Below are 17,153 nucleotides of genomic sequence, written 5' to 3' on the forward strand. Positions count from 1 at the left end.
GGACACATGACCCAGAAAAGCTGTCCGTGGACAAACACAGGCTCCCTTGGCCTGAAAAGTGAGATGAGTGCCGCATCTCACAGTCCCCTTTGACTGGACTTAACCATCCTGGAGGTGACTTCAAGTTAAGCAGTTTGTCATATGGAATTGGTGTTTAGATAAAAAGTCAGGAAAACCACTAAGCATGTCCATGCCCTCGGGCACTCCTGGACTATCCTGGCCACTGCCCTCAACCTGCAATGAAGCCATTAACTTCATTTGATCCTACCACTGCTTACCAAATAAAACCTTTAAAAATGGTTTTGCAAATCTCATTTTTGACGTTTATAAGGTGCTTTCGTTCACAATACATTACAACGAACATCTGCAGATGGGTGTGGCAGGGAGAATTCTTTAGCCAGGCTGACAGAATGCAGCTTTTATGGCCAAAGTATAAGAAGCAATGGTTGTCCTATTGGGAGAGAGCCTGACTTCTGCCTCAGATTCCATTGTATCTGAAAGGCAAAAGCATAAGAATGCTGATTGGATTGGTTAAAATCTTTGGCCAGGAATTTTTCCAAAGGTTGCGTGTCTGGGCAAAGTGCCACTGCTATGAAGTCATTCTGATGTTTTAGAAGTTGACCGATCTCCCAGGATCAATAGTTCTGATTGTAATACCATCTGAAATTCAACTCTGCAGCATGTTGTGAGCAAAATGAAATGTTGTCCCAAAGATGGCAATTACTGTTTGCTTAGGTAAAAGTTCTTTTAAAAAGATAAAATGTGCATGTTTAAACTATTTCATTTTGCTAGACATGTACATGGTGGATGTAATTCTGATGACTTTGCTATTGAGATAAATAACAGATGGGTTATGCCCTGTATGTACCTAGTATAGTCTTCAATTCATATTGCTTAAACTTCAATAATTAAAGCATCAGCCAAACTTCTCTTCAAGGGCTATAAAGCCCAGGGCAGCTAATACTTGCATGACCACTTTTAGGTCTGTCTGATTTCCATATTAGGTTGTGTTTTTTTAAGGTATACACTTAAGGCATTTTAAAATTCACGAACGAAAACATCATCATGAAGCCAACACTGGCTGCAGCTCTGTGTCTACAGTATTCTCAGTGGAATAGCCAGATTTATCTTGTACTGTGTGTGAAAAAGTCATACCAGAAGCACAAACAAGACAATGTAATGCCACTACTGCAAACCAAATTAGAATTCAACCATTGCTCCTAAGGACACTTCAGCTTACAATATTCAAAATCTTTAAAACTTGACTTTTCTTTAATAATAATAATAATTTATTATTTATACCCCGCCCATCTGGCTGAGTTTCCCCACCCGCCTATCCTTCTTTTCTCCCTACTTTAGCTTAGCCTCCCATCTCCCATTTCCATCTCCTTACCTTCTTTACTGTCCTCAGGCTTCATGCCTGCAGACCACGGGCAGGGAACCCATAGTCCTCCAAATGTTGTTTAGACTCCAGCCCCCATTTGCTCCAGCTAGTGTTGCCAATGGCCAAAGATGATGGTAGTTTTATTCCAGCAACACCCAGAAGCTCATAGGTTCCCTATCCCTGCTTTAGACTATAGCTCCCATCAGGCCGGGGACGCAGGTGGCGCTGTGGGTTAAAGCCTCAGCACCTAGGACTTGCCGATCGAAAGGTCGGCGGTTCGAATCCCTGCGGCGGGGTGCGCTCCCGCTGCTCGGTCCCAGCGCCTGCCAACCTAGCAGTTCGAAAGCACCTCCGGGTGCAAGTAGATAAATAGGGACCGCTTACCAGCGGGAAGGTAAGCGGCGTTTCCGTGTGCGGCTCTGGCTCGCCAGAGCAGCGATGTCACGCTGGCCACGTGACCCGGAAGTGTCTCCGGACAGCGCTGGCCCCTGGCCTCTTAAGTGAGATGGGCGCACAACCCCAGAGTCTGTCAAGACTGGCCCGTACGGGCAGGGGGTACCTTTACCTTTACCTTTACCCATCAGGCCTGGCCAGAATGGCAAAATGTCAGGGATGATGAGAGCCCAACAGAAGGTGAAGGGGCACAGGTTTCCCATCCCAGTGTAAAGGCAGGAACAGTATCATCATTGTTCTATGTACAGGCCCTTAATAAAAATTAAGTAGCAGTTATGATGATAATTTTATTAAATGTGCATCTATTAACTTTCCAGTTTGTAAGCACAAACCTTTCTGGTCTGTCTTGTAATATTCCTTAAATTTTATTTTTCAGTTCAGCTTGCCTAAGACCTTTCATTCCCTGACAAATTTATAGGGCACTATCAAATTAAAAAATGAGAAATAGAATAGAAATGCCATTAAAAAACATCAAAAGGAGGAGGGGAGGAGCCAAAAATCAACTATAAAATCCAGCAGAGCTATAAAGCAATACTAAAGCCAGGCATAAAACATGCCGGAAATCCTGGGCAAATAGCATATTAAATCTTGCAATGAGCTAGGAAACGTTGCCGCTCCCCAAAGCACAAACATCAAACATGCCTACCAATGGTTCACCCTCTTCCTTATAGCTTTAGATTGTCAGCTCTAGTGGCGTTTGCCATGATTGATCCAGAAGGATGTTCTGCAGCAGTTTCTACGAACTGTGCTGCAGCCCCGCACATGACCCACACTTAGGCCATCAATGGTCATATCCTGAAGATTTCAAACAGTTGCCAGATAAGGCAATCTGTTAGGAATAAAAAGTTATCACAGCAATTGCTCTTAGAACAGAATGCTTAATTTTTATTTAACTCTTTTAATATAGCCTTTGCTGTATTAAAGCAAGGTCCTTGTGAAAGTCTTTGCCATGACTACTGAAATTTCTTTGCTGCCCCTCCCAACCGTAAATCACATCCTGGTAGGGAGGCAACACAAAGATAAAAGGCACATCACATCGTCATGTAGTGAAATATGGGGTTGGAGGGGGACAGGATTATGTGTGGGTGTGTTTTGTTAGTATTGCAGAAATAGTCTTAGATGGTGCTGAATGCCAGTATGTGACTCCTCTCTCACACCAGTTGCACTGACTTCTCTACATGGCTAAGGTCCAGAATCCCTAAAGGACCACCTCTCCCATATGAACCTTCTTGTCCACTGTGATTAGAAAGGCTCAGCGGCATTTCCCATCACTGTCAGAAGTAGCATCACGTGGGAACAAAGGAGAGAGCATAACTGATCATGGATGTGGGACTCACTGCCCTAGAAATCAGACTTGCTTCCCCCTTGTTTGTGAACCTTTTGTACACTCTTCTGTCTTAACCAGCCGTAACTTTGCATTTTGCTCTCTCCAGAAATTGCTTTGCAGTTTTTAGGTGCTCTTTATTTGGTTCACCACACAACCATGAATTGCTATAGTGTTGGTTTTTTAATAATAACGAGTCTGTTAATGTTTGTTTTTAGCTTAGAGTTGGCCTACTTGAGTGTTTCGTTATTTATTTATGTATTGAAATAGCCACAATCCACATTTTCATAAAATATATTGAAGCAGTGTATATCCAGGCAGTATATACACAATATAATAAAAGCAATAATAGCATCCTTTAAAAAATTAATTAAAAATATCAGTAAATATTTATTAGAAGGACAAAGGATCCACATTCTTAAATAAATAAAATCTCAATCAAAGCCTTTTTTCATATTTATGCCTTTGAATCACAAAACTGGATGTTTTCTCATAAGTCATTATCTGGACTTCCCATTTCCCCAAACCCACCACTACTACTCTCCATTAGGGATAGACAAATGTCTTTTTTTTTGTTTTTCTCGTTTTTCCAGTCTTAAGTTCAGTTAGCCACCTTTCCACATCAGCTTGCACTGGGGGGTAGGGTGGGGGATGTACTTTTGAAAATGTCCCACGATTTCAGTGCACATTTGCACAAGTAATTTCTCGTACTATAATGATACTATGTTCTTTCTACAAATACATGCACAGTTTCCCCTTAGTAGACACATTCTTTGGCTGCAAAACTACATCACAAAATAGGGAGAAGCGTGGATTTTGAAGGACTGCTGCATTTCGGTTCACATATTGCTTTGGGAAGTGCAAATTAGTCAGGTTTGTACTAAAATGTGAATGAAACCAAATTTCTCCCCCAACCCCACTTCATATCCAAGGCACAATAGATCTAAAATTCAAAGGAGGTCACTTCCAATTAAAAAGGATGGGGAAAGACCCTCTACCTGAGACTTAGGAGGGCCTCTGCCTGTCGAGCATATATAAGACTGGGCTACATGGATGGTCTGGCCAGGTGTGTGGCGTGTGTTTCTTTCTTGACAGCAGCCCGGCCACCTTTGCTGTGTAAACTTCCAAGTAAATTCCACAATGGCTCAGCACAGCTTATTTAATTGCCAAATAGAGCATTTTAATTTGTGCATTTTATTTCAGGTTCATTGTCCAATGTTTTATGATAAACACATTGCAACCACAGGCTTGCTTTCACACAGTAATACCCATATAAGGATGCTTACTTATTGGTTAATGATATATTCTGAGAAAGGTATCACACTGAGGTTTGGGTAGCCCTTATATTATGCTGATTTTAAAAATGATATCCAGTGCTGGCCAGCACACACACATGCTTATGTTGTGTGCCCTTTCTAATTTTACATCTCCACTTTACACTGAGTCAGAGCAGTTTGCTATTTATTGTGTAAGATTCCTCAACTATTGCCTTACATCAGTTGCTGCAGGATGAATGCTCAATAAACACTGTCTACAAGGATCCTGTATTTACTACTAGCAAGTCTGCTTAGTCTGGAAACTGTGCAGCCTAATCCTATGATATGATTTACTCAGCAGCCAAACTAGCAGTTTGAAAGCACGTCAAAGTGCAAGTAGATAAATAGGTGGGAAGGTAAACAGTGTTTCTGTGTGCTGCTCTGGTTCGCCAGAAGTGGCTTAGTCATGCTGGCCACATGACCTGGAAGCTGTACGCCGGCTCCCTCGGCCAATAGAGCGAGATGAGTGCTGCAACCCCAGAGTCGTCCGCGACTGGACCTAATGGTCAGGGGTCCCTTTACATTTACCTTTAAGCCCCACTAAGGGATTGCAGCCCAAGTCCAATTGGACTGTGCCCCTCCCTCTAAAATCAAATCAGCGGGTCTCAAGTTAGTCATAGCACCAATATCCTCCAATTCCATTACCTGTAATGGGACTCTGAAGGAACTAAGATCCTGTTTAAAGGTGGTAAATTCTGGAAATGCATGGCTAAATCCCAAATGTTCATGTATCAGTTTAGAAGTACAGGCTAGAAATTCACATCCCCAGTGTCTACTTTTCTACATTTTTGTATGTGTTAATAGGAAAAAGCATTTAGGTCATGTGATTTTCCACACCTGAAGAACGAAGTGGTGCAGCCCAGAAATATTCTAAATATTTTCTAGGTACTGTTGGGTGAACTAGGCCTAATTGGTGCAGGTTTGTGGGCTGCTGTGTCATGCTCTATATCCCTAAGATAATGGACCCAAATCAGTGTAGTGTTACAGCTATGGCATTAGGAGTGTACTTCAGGGATGTAACTTAAGCACGAGATAAATTTAATGGACTGGAATATAAATTTTAAAAAGGAACAACTTGTAATTACCCCTCTCTCTACATACACAACTCAATAGTTTTTAAGATGTTTCTCCCACTGCAGTTAAAAAACTTTCTCCTCCACAAACCACCTCTGTTCTGAAATTAAGGTACTCATCACAGTAGTATGCTAACTTCAAGTTTGTAATAGCACTGGTCTCCCATAGCTCCAAAACTAGTCCCTGGAAAGTAGATTTTAAACAGGAATTACTATTTGTTAGAACAGGTCATCTGAATAGGGATTTAGGGTTTACTCAGTTTGATGCTTTGACTATGATAAAATAAATTGAACTGAGATTAAGGCATGACCCAGGTCACACAGAGATGAAGTATTTTTCTCTAATGTTCAAAATACTGCTCAAAACAACATTTTTGAAAAATAGGAAATGTACTCAATGCAAATCCATAGTGATTGTCTCACTCCAAGTCTCACAAGCATAGATTCATTGACATGACACAGAAACATTTTCTTTTTATTTTCTTTTAATTGTTTCACTTCAACACATCACAAAAAAGAAATATAAAAATAAACAAATATCCATCACCTCCTGACAACTAAAAACAACCAACCAACCAACCAACCAACCAACAACACATTGAATAGTGCTCACAATACCTTTAACACAAAAGTGATCTTTTTTCTATATAACTGACTTTCCGTTTACTCCTTACTTCTATTTCTCATCAATTGTTCACTGCCATATCATAACATGTTTTGGTTTTAATATTATTTATTCTATCCTGGGTTTTCCATCAAACTTAAAACTCCTACTGAAGTTATTCAAATGCTGCTACAGACTTTAAACTGTCATTACTGTTTTTCAAATAAATTTTAAAGACTTCCCATTTTGAGATAAATACTTCATTTGATTTATTTTTTATTCTTTCTGATAAATTATCTAATTCCTCATATTCAATCATTTTTTGAGTCCACTCTAATCTAGAAGGGACTTTATCACTTTTCCAATTTGTCGCAATGCGTATTCTTGCTGCAACCGTAGCATAAAGAAAACATTTTCAAGTACATATACTATATTTATATTTTGGAAAGTTGTTCGCTTTCCATCTGTTCTCCATACATCAGACACCTCATAAAATATGATGGTTCCTGAAACTGAGGGTTTTTTTTACTATGTTTGAACACCACTGGATGCCATTTGGAATCAGTATGGTGGACTAAGTCATTCCAAATTGCATGCATTTGGAGACCTCTCACCAAATTTTGCATTATGGTTTCCGAGATCAAGAAGTAAGTTTATGTTTCCCTATAATTGAAAGACATGTTGACTCAAGAGAGCAGACTGAACCTTTCAAAACTGAACAGGTATGGGTGCTTCTTAAGATATTATCACAAAAATTTGCATGGTGGTTCCTGACATAGGGTGCAGGTTTTGCTTCGGTTGCAATTAAATGCCATTTTGAATCAAGATGAATGATTAAACCTTTCAAAGCTGCTCTGATTCCTAACTCAACAACTGTCAGAAATCTTTCCCAGTGTTTAATTGCCGAGTGCTCCCCAAAGTAAAACAGAACAAAACCTACAACTCCCTATAAGCAGAAAACTAGCAAAGAACAGGGTGGGGTAGAGCCCTTGCTCTGAAATGCTAATATTTTACTTGCAGGGTGTTATTTTAAAATTGTTTTTTACACATTGGCAGGTAGAGGCATTCATATACAACACCACCTCCTAAACTGCTGCCTGAAATACAGTGGTGCCACGCAAGACGAATGCCTCGCAAGACGAAAAACCCGCTAGACAAAAGGTTTTTCCGTTTTTGAGGCGCTTCGCAAGACGAATTTCCCTATGGGCTTGCTTTGCAAGACGAAAACGTCTTGCGAGTCTTGCAATTTTTTTCGCTTTTTCTCCCTTTTTCTAAGCCGCTAATAGTGCTAATCCGCTAATAGGGTTGCTTCGCAAGATGAAAAAACCGCTAGACGAAGAGACTCGCGGAACGGATTCTTTTCGTCTTGCGAGGCACCACTGTACTACATACAGAAGGAAAGGGGAACCAGTGGCCCTCCAGATGTTGTTGGACTACAAATCCTATCATCCTCCAGCACTGGCCTTACAAGCTGGGGCGGGGGCTGATGGGAGTTGTAGGACAACATCTTCTGGAGGGCCCATAAATTTCTCTCCCCCCTTCTGTATGTAAAACACAGTGGTTCCTCATTTGTGGAATGCTCACCCCAGGAAGGCTCAGCTGGCACCATTATTGCATATCTTTAAGTGCCTGGCAAAAACATTCCTCTATAACCAGGCCTTTAATCTCGTAACTATCTGAGACCTTTAGAAGTGGCCAGGATTTCTCTCTCCTCTTGGTTTTAATGTATCTGTGTTGGGTTAGGTTCTACTGTCTGTTTGTTTGTCTGGTCGTAAATTGCTGTGGGTTGTGCTGGGCAAGATAAAGTGACTAACAAACTCAATAAAGAATAAGACAAGCAGATCCCATGATCCAAAAGCTCATTAAATGAAAATTTCACTTATCACAATGAATTAGTACCCAAACATCACTATACACTGCACAGACCTGAGTGTAGCACTGTAAACGAGTAAGCAACCTTTAAAAAGCATTGCTTTTTTGTGTGTTTTCCTAGTCCGCTGTAGCCATTTTGCCAGGATCCATGGTGGGAGGGAGGGGAGAGATCGGACAAGTAAGAGCAATTTTTCCCTTGTTTTCCTTTTGTAAGGTTTCAAAGGGTTTTCCTGGGTTTTCTCATCATTCTGAGGTGTATGTCTCAAAATCCCATGGTTGGGAACGCATTTGAAATTTCCCCATAGAAATCAATGGGAAACCTAGACTCATTATGCGAACGATCGCCCAGCAAACAATTTCCTGGGAACACACTGTGTCCAGAGAGCAGACACTGTGTGCAATAATACTAATAGTTCTACCACGTATTTGTGAGCTAGGCGACTTTCCACTCAGTGGCAAACCCTTGTTTGTCTCATTCATTGCTCTGTTTCATTAAAAATTGTGCACACCTTGACTATTAAAAAAGCAAATACACACCTCAAAGTGGTTTGCAATTATTATTATTATTTGGGGAACTTTTTAATGTTTGATATTTTATTATGTTTTTATATGTGTTTGAAGCTGCCCAGAGTGGCTGGGGCAACCCAGTCAGATGGGTGGGGTATAAATAGTAAAAATATTATTATTGAGTAGGACGTCCCTATTTTCATCAGAGGAAAGGTTGGAGGCTACTGATCATGGTGTTGTTCAATAATAAATAAAAGTCAACAAAACATTTCCAACTCTTTTTGGAGTTAAAACATAATCATAACCACACAAGATTTTTTTAAAATAACACCACCACTTACCATATTTTCCCGTGCATAAGACTAGGGTTTTTTTTACCCAAAAATTAGGTTTAAAATTGGGGCTTGTCTTATACACGGGTAGTGCTGAGGTGTGTTTTCTTAATTTGGAGTCCCTCAAAATAGGGGCTGTCTTTTACATGGGAGCGTCTTATACGCTCATCATCATCATCATCATTATTATTTTTACAGAAAAAGACATTATTATTTTAGATTTTTTAAAATAGTAACACTTATTATCATTACCATTTTTACAGAAAAAACTTATTATATTAGATCTTTAAAATAACAACAGCAATTATTATCTTTATTATTTTTACAGAAAAACAAAACCCATTATTTTTATATTATATATTTAAAATAACAATAGTAATAACAGCAACTATCATCATCATTACCATTTTTACAGAAACAACAACACGGCGGGGCGTAAGGAAAGCCCACAACCTGACTTTACAAACACGCCTGCGAGGCGTTTGCAAGGCGGCGCTTGGAAGGGACTGGAATTTACCTCAGCCGCTTCTCTCCCGACTGGGCCTCTCTCTCTCCCCGCCGCGCGCGCTCGGCCGGGCCCCGCCCCGTTCCCCCCGGTGGCGCCGTCACTTCCGCGGGGCGGGTCCCGGCGCGCGGGGAGACCCTTTTTGGTGACGGGCGCAAGGCGGCGTCGAGCGGGTGCTCCGGGATGGCGGCCGGGATGGGGCCGCGGCGTCGGCAGCGGCACCTGCGCCTCGCGCGCCTCCTCCTCCGGGCCCCCCCCGCCGCTGCTGCTGCTGCTGCTGCTGCTGCCGGCGGCGGCCGCCGGGCTTCCGCCTTGCCACTGAAGGGAAGCGCCCGGCCCCTGCGCTGATGGGGAGCGGGAGCGGCGGTTGCGAAAGAAGACGAAGAAAAAGACGACGGAGGCGGAGGAGGAGGAGGAGGCGACTGCAGCAGCAGCATTAGTAGCAGCACCGCTAGTGCCGGACTGAGGGGCGGCGGCTTCCGTTTTTGTATTTTAAGCGGGTGTGGGGTGGGGGGGTTTCGGGAGGGGAAGCCTCGCCCGCGGAGAAGCGGGGGCTGGGAGCCACCGAAGAGGCCCGTCGAGGGGATGTGGCGGTGGATCCGGCAGCAGCTGGTAGGTGGGGCGTTGGGGTGGGGAGGGGTCTCTCCTCAGGAAAAGGGGGCTCGCTTTGCCCCCCCCGAGGAAAGTGGGGGGAGGGCTTCCTCTTCAACTTACTCTTCTTTCTTACTTCGCCCCCTCCCCTCCCTCGTTTTTCTGAGGGGGGTGTCACACCTGGTCCCGTTCCCATCCTTTTGTGTGTGTGTGTGGGGGGGGGTCCTCTTCAACTTTCTCTTCTCTCTTACTTTGCCCCTCCCTCTTTTTCTGAGGGGGGTGTCACACCTGGTCCCGTTCCCGTCCTTTTTTTGTGGGGGGGGTGTCCTCACTCCCTCTCCTCAAATAATATACTGTATTCTCTCTCCCCCCCCTCCTTTCTTCTTGCCTCCATTAGTTTCTTGCTTTCTTTCTCTCCCCGCCCCACTTGTTACTTTTCCAGTGGTGAAAGGGGGGGGGCTAACTACCCCCCCCAATAAATCCTGCCTGCTTTCAACTTCAGCACCTGCTAAGTGGGTCCTCTTTCTGACCACCTCACCCAGCTTTTTGTGCCCTGTTCCCTTAAAGTTTTTAGGACTAAGCCTGAAATGGCTTTTCTTAAGGGTGCGCCAGTTTGCACATGCATGTGCTCTCTGGGGAGATGTGGGACATCTTGTAGCTAGCTTCCTGCTCCGTGACAAATCTGAGTTTGCCCAGCCTAGTATGTTAAAAAACGCTTCCTTGTGGTTTGTGGCGGCTGAATCTTCTTCTTTTTCTCTTTCTGATCGCTGTTGTCTCCCCACAGGTGTGATTTCCTGCTTTCAAATTTAAGCACTTTGGTTGAGTCAGTTTAGTAGCAGTAGGTTAGGGAAACAGATATGGGGAAAGTTAGGTTGGGGGCCAGGTGGAGAAGGAAGTAGCCTGGGGGTACTCATAAATAAGCCTGAAGGTGTTTGTAGGGGCAAGATTTTTACTCTACAACGTGACCTATAACTTTATTCAATACTGAATGTAATATTTTATTTTCCATTATTCCTTCTAGAGAGTAGACACTTAGGATCCCGTTGTTTCTTGAATGAATCATGGGATGAGGTCTGCAGTTCTTGGGCTGATGATAACAGCTTGCAATTGCCAGCAAGTTCTGGCTTTTTAACCAAGATGTTACGATTCAGAATAATTTGTATCTGATCCAAGAATGCAACTATGATGGCAGCGATATTTGACCGGGAAGTCATTGTTGGAGCCTTCTCTGATTGCTTGACCAGGGATTAGGATCACTTTTGTGCAATGGCAAAAGTTTAAACCTATTGGAAGTTTGTAAATACTGTATTTGAATAAGATTCTTTTGGCTGCTACAGGCTGCAAGCCAACTTCAAAAAGTTTTAGAAAGCTCTGGTACAGAGAGTCAGGACTGTTGCCTCTTGCCTATTTCCCTCTTAGAAGAAGAAGAATTTTATTATTTATACCCCGCCCACCTGGCTGGTTTTCCCCATCCACTCTGGGCGACTCCCAACAGATTAAAAACAGAATAAAACATCAAACATTAAAAACTTCCCTAGACAGGGATGCCTTCAGAACAAGAGAGAGAGATGATTATCTTCTAACAGCCACTTCAGCTTCATTTCTCAATACTCAGGCTCTTGAAAACTGTTACAACAAAATAAGTAAAGTAATAAATGTGATTCAAAATGCAACAACTTCCTGCTTTTGGGAACAAAGTGTTGGATTGATAGTAATGACTTAAGGGGAGTTGCGTCCTAATGCGTTACACGCCTACACAACAGTGACGTGATATGGTAACAGACAGTAAATCTGCAGCTTGTTTACAAGGGAAGAAACAACCATTGATATCAGCTGTCTGCTCATATAAGTCATCTAGGAAGTAAACCACAACAATGTACTTAAATTTATAGAACGCTACACTAAATGAATAAAAACATTTCAAGTACAGTATCTTACATTTGCTTAGATCCTGTTCGTTTTGCAATTGATTATATTTGCATTTACTGCATAGCTTAGCTTTTATACCATGGTTAAAGTAGCATGTGGTGGTTTATTTATAAATATCCTAGGAATCTTTATAATTGTTCTAAAAGAATTTGAGAGAGGCAGCTTTTTGCAAACTGCCCATATAGTGATGCATTTTCAGTTGGAGCTTCAGTTTATATTGGTTGTCAGTCCAATGATACTTTATCGCATTGGGATGACACTAGGAACAATTCTTTATGAAAGGGTTATTTTTGTCCCTGTGCAGTTTGCTAATCTGTTATCTAGGATGGATTCTTTTTTATTACACTACAGCTGTTGGGAAAGGTTTTTCAGATTTTTTGGTTTATTTTGGCTGCCTTAATATTTGGCTTCCTTAATATTTCAGATATGACTGATACTTGGTCTTCACTTTCACTTACATATATCTGTTTTTATTTATGGGTTCAACTAACTAATAGCTTCCTAACACAACAATCTTGAAACTATTGCATGTGTGCAGGGTGGCACTAGCATGCTATGATAGATCTGCTAATGGGCTGTGAGAAATAGCTTAAAGACTCATGTGAGTCGAAAGCACTCAACTAGATGCTTCTCTGTACTGTACAGTTCACTCCTCTGGCTTTTCCTTCTTCCAAGTCAGCTGTCATGCTCAGAACAGTGACTCTCTTAGAAAAAATATGTGGTAGACTCCTCTAGTGTAACTCAGTTTAAGCTTTTTTGCATCTGAGTGAAGTGTGTCTCTCATTTTAATTCAGAAAAGCAAACCCTGAGTTTTAAATATTAGCTACACTGGGCACTCTCTGTGGAAAGGCAGGCATAAAGTTGTACATCTCAGCAGTGGGAACCCTGCTCTAAACAGGGAGCAGAGAAAGATAATTATTTTTAGTTGCATTCTAATAGTTCACATTTTGGCCCCCTGGCCATTATATTTAACTGTACTATGTCAATTTTATGACCAAAGTTTTATGTGTGTTTGGTGGAGGGAACTTGGTTTTTAACTTTTGCCTTTTTTAAAAAAACGAACAAATCTTTGGTTGTGTATTTTGGTCACTTGCATATGAACAACCAGATATCTTTTCCTTTTAACATTACAATGAGTAATCTTTACATGGGGCTAACTTTATTCATTCATTATTATGATACTACCAGATACTACAGTGGTACCCTCGGGTTAAGTACCGTATTTTTTGCTCTATAAGACTCACTTTTTCCCTCCTAAAAAGTAAGGGGAAATGTGTGTGCGTCTTATGGAGCGAATGCAGGCTGCGCAGCTATCACAGAAGCCAGAACAGCAAGAGGGATTGGTGCTTTCACTGCGCAGCGATCCCTCTTGCTGTTCTGGCTTCTGAGATTCGGAATATTTTTTTTCTTGTTTTCCTCCTCCAAAAACTAGGTACGTCTTGTGGTCTGGTGCGTCTTATAGAGCGAAAAATACGGTACTTAATTCGTTCTGGAGGTCTGTTCTTAACCTGAAGCACCACTTTAGCTAATGGGGCCTCCAGCTGCCGCTGCGCTGCCGGAACACGATTTCTGTTCTCATCCTGAAGCAAAGTTCTTAACCCGAGGTAATATTTCTGGGTTAGCAGAGTCTGTGACCTGAAGCGTCTGTAACCCGAGGTACCACTGTATAAGAAGCTAAATGTGGTGCTGAGAGAATGCTTTATCTGCAAGCTCAAAACTGGGGTTTTTGCATGTAATAAATGCATGTTTGATAGACTTGTTTTTTTGCAGACATCTACCCTCATGGGAGAGCTCCTTTTGTTGGGTTAGTCAATTTTCTTAGCTTTCAAATTGCAGCGCTTATTACCTGTGATATCCCACATGGCTGTTCCTTCAAAGCCAGGTTGTTCTCTTCCTCTGTTTTTGTTGTTGTTGTTGTTGTGGGTTGCTGCTGCTGCTGCTGCTGCAGCAAGGTACATAACACTTCCTGAATAGCAGGGAAGAAGAATAACTCATCAAGGTGTGGAGATGAATGTTCCTTGAATAGGGAAGAGATACCTGTCAGTAGAGACAAAGTGTGGGTAGCATACTTGTTGAAAACACAGTGGGAAGAATGTTTACTGGGTTGCTTTGGATTTGAAAAAAAGATGTAAGCTGAGCAAAAGTTGAATTTGTGTGTTGGAAGCAGCAATTCATAAGGAGGATTTATTAAAATTTATTAAAATTAGTGTTTCAGTACAATGAGGCAGGGAATTTAAAGTTAAAAGCAATTAGATCCTTTCGCCTCATCGAACTTCAGATATCCCTGGGGTCCAGACTAGACCCCACATGGTGAACAATTTAATGTGATGGATGGGATACTTCATGGCATAGGGTCTTGAATTGTAAGATCAGTGTGCCCCATTGAAACCAATAGCTGCTCCACTCCTCCAGCTTGTCACAATAGCATTTGCAATGGCTATATAGGGAGCTTGTGTGTGTGCACTTGCCAAAGATTGGCTATTTGCAGTGCAAAGTAGAAGTGTCGGCACAGTCGATTGTTCTGAAATTGGATTAAAATCCAAGGCTTAATGCAGTTGCCAAGAGTGTAGAAGTTAGGTCAAATTCAGTGATGAGAGCATGAATAAAATTTTGAGCAACCATAGCAAAGAGGAAGGTTTGATAACTTAATTATTTCATTTATTTAACCAGATTGTTTTTGTAGCATCCAGATAATACCATTTACCTATTTGCATTTTCATTCCTTGAGAAATGGGATGGTGGTTCTTTCCTATTGCTCCCTTTAAATTCCGAACTCTGATGATGAATACCATAAAAATGGAGCCAAAATGGGGTCACTGAGAAGCCAGAAGGGAAAAATCTGCATTCTTGTGGGAAACCTGATAGTTATTAAAAATATATTTAAAAACCCATTCCCACCTTAAGAGCCCAATGAGGACTGAGCATGCCCAGCAAAATACTGTGTAATAAGCATATTGTATGTTTGTTGGGGGGGAGGAGGGGAATTGAAAAGCAGGTGGGGTTCTGAACAACAGAACTCCTAACATTTGTTGCAGGTCCCACTTGTATTATTATTAATGATATTCCAGCTACAGAACACTTATGATTGGGGTGAGGAAAATCAGGGGTCAAAAGCACCTTCCCAAGAAACTTGGAAGGATATAAAGGTAAAAGGTAAAGGTACCCCTGCCCGTACGGGCCAGTCTTGACAGACTCTGGGGTTGTGCGCCCATCTCACTTAAGAGGCCAGGGGCCAGCGCTGTCCGGAGACACTTCCGGGTCACGTGGCCAGCGTGACATCGCTGCTCTGGCGAGCCAGAGCTGCACACGGAAACGCCGTTTACCTTCCCGCTGGTAAGCGGTCCCTATTTATCTACTTGCACCCGGAGGTGCTTTCGAACTGCTAGGTTGGCAGGCGCTGGGACCGAGCAGCGGGAGCGCACCCCGCCGCAGGGATTCGAACCGCCGACCTTTCGATCGGCAAGTCCTAGGCGCTGAGGCTTTAACCCACAGCGCCACCTGCGTCCCTTTGGAAGGATATAGAATCCCAAAATTATTTTATTTTCTAAGGAAAATGGTCACTGATTTTTGCCACAGTGTTATATCATGTACCACTGGCTTATTAGCATTTACTGTCTTGCAAAGAAGCCAATTCTAGTGTCTCACTGTTCTCTGAAATAATAATTGAAAGAGTTGTTTGCTTTCATTATAATGCATAAACATGTACAACTGTGCTGTCAGAATGTCCAAACAGAATAACAATTGCACAGCTTTGCAAACAGGCACCAAGATCTGCAAATGCTTTGCTATAGAGATCAGTTAGGAAGTAGGAGTTTTTCTTTACAGTGTTCTTTTACACCTCCTAATTTATATAATAAAGGAGAATGATCATCACAATTTATTGTACAGCTGTTAAACGCCTACATCTAGCACTTCTATATGGCAATGAGCACTACAGTTTCTATATACACAGTTTAATCTTGTGTCTATGATTTATTTTATTCTATGTGTTCCTTACATATGTTTACTGTATATCCTGCCTTTCTCCAAGTGTACATGAGGCATCTCACCATAGAAAAAAGGACTGGTATAGCAAAAAGATAATATATCACTGTGGCATGCAGTGACAGGGGCGAAGTGTACATGGCTGCCACAACTGGGAAGGCCCCTCCTTTCTGCCCATCCATAACATCTCAGATGATGGCAAGGGCACACAGAGGACAGTCTCCAAAGAGGGGCAGAGTTCTCAGGCTTGTTCATATGCAAGGAGGCGATTCAGGGATGCCCTGGCCTCAGACAGTTAGTTGATTTAAAAGTCAAAGCCAGTGCCTTAAATCCAGTCCAGAAACAAATTGGCTGTCAGCAGAGTTAGTAAAGGATTGGAGTAATATGCTCTGATCTCATAGTCCCTTCCCAAACCCTGGGAACCCCATGGGGAGCATGTTACAGTAGTCCAACTTGGAGGAGACTAGAGAATGAATGAATGACTAAACTAAGTCTGGTGCCTACTCAGAAGCATACAGCTGTCTTTCCAGATCAACCTGGTTAGAGACAATTCTAACTCCACCGGAGTATCTAGGAGTACTCTGAAATGACAAATCTCTTACTTTAAAGGAAATGTAACCTCATTCAGGACAAGTTGAACACTCCAGGGATCATCAAATTTCCCAGTCAACAGTACCTCCATCTCATTTGGATGAAGTCCCCACCACCACCAAATCTGTCCGGTCCAAAATGGCATTATTCAGTTATACACTGAGAAAACTTTTCACATCCTCATGATATGTGTAGAAATTTGAGAGAAAACACCAGGATACAAACAAATTTGTCACTATATGAGTCTAAATCTACTTTTCGCCAGGATTAATCTTTGCTCTATAATTCTAATAATCAAAAAGCAGAAGTATCTGTAGGCATTACTTTTTCAAAATATTTTTGTATTACTTTTCATTGAAATTGAATCTGCGACAGTTTACAAAAAAAATAACTCGGTACATAAGAGCAACGTAATGGAATGTTAAAAATCTAATACTGTAATGGAGATACAGAGCTGGTACTAGAATAAGGAAAGGAGGAAATAAATAAATAAGAATATAAGGAAATATAAAGAATATAAGGAAAATAAGGAAATAAATAAATAAGAATTCCAGAAGTTCAAGATCCTACAGCAGTTGTTGGAGTCATTTCAAGTCCCATTTCTAGCACTGAAGTATTAGTAGAATGGCTAGAAGTGAGCCAGCTGGGTTATTCTTGTATTGCAAACAGACCTTGTGGTAAAAAAGAT

The 17,153-nt window shown here is 41.8% G+C and overlaps 1 protein-coding gene and 1 long non-coding RNA gene across 12 annotated transcripts in view; one reads left to right on the forward strand and one right to left on the reverse strand.

The window, feature by feature from the left end:
* The window catches only part of LOC307217273, a 78,476-nt gene extending 68,790 nt beyond the window's left edge, over positions 1 to 9,686 (reverse strand). The window contains exon 1 of one of the 2 annotated variants that reach the window (XR_013839513.1): positions 9,324 to 9,686. This is a non-coding gene — a long non-coding RNA (uncharacterized lncRNA). The remainder of the gene's footprint in view (positions 1 to 9,323) is intronic. The other variant, XR_013839514.1, reaches the window with a different exon arrangement.
* A 156-nt stretch (positions 9,687 to 9,842) lies between these two features.
* The window catches only part of ATP11B (ATPase phospholipid transporting 11B (putative)), an 85,973-nt gene continuing 78,662 nt past the window's right edge, over positions 9,843 to 17,153 (forward strand). For 6 of the 10 annotated variants that reach the window (XR_013839362.1, XR_013839363.1, XM_079977672.1 and 3 more), the window contains exon 1: positions 9,844 to 9,982. Coding sequence is in view for 8 of the 10 variants with exons in the window: in XM_079977672.1 (XP_079833798.1) it covers positions 9,956 to 9,982 (27 nt within the window). In the remaining 2 variants the exon portion in view is untranslated. Of the gene's footprint in view, positions 9,983 to 17,153 lie in introns of all 10 variants that reach the window. The other 4 variants (XM_079977673.1, XM_079977674.1, XM_079977677.1 and 1 more) reach the window with 1 other exon arrangement.

The sequence above is a fragment of the Podarcis cretensis genome (assembly GCF_951804945.1).
Source record: "Podarcis cretensis genome assembly, chromosome: 5".
Taxonomy (NCBI): Eukaryota; Metazoa; Chordata; class Lepidosauria; order Squamata; family Lacertidae; genus Podarcis; species Podarcis cretensis.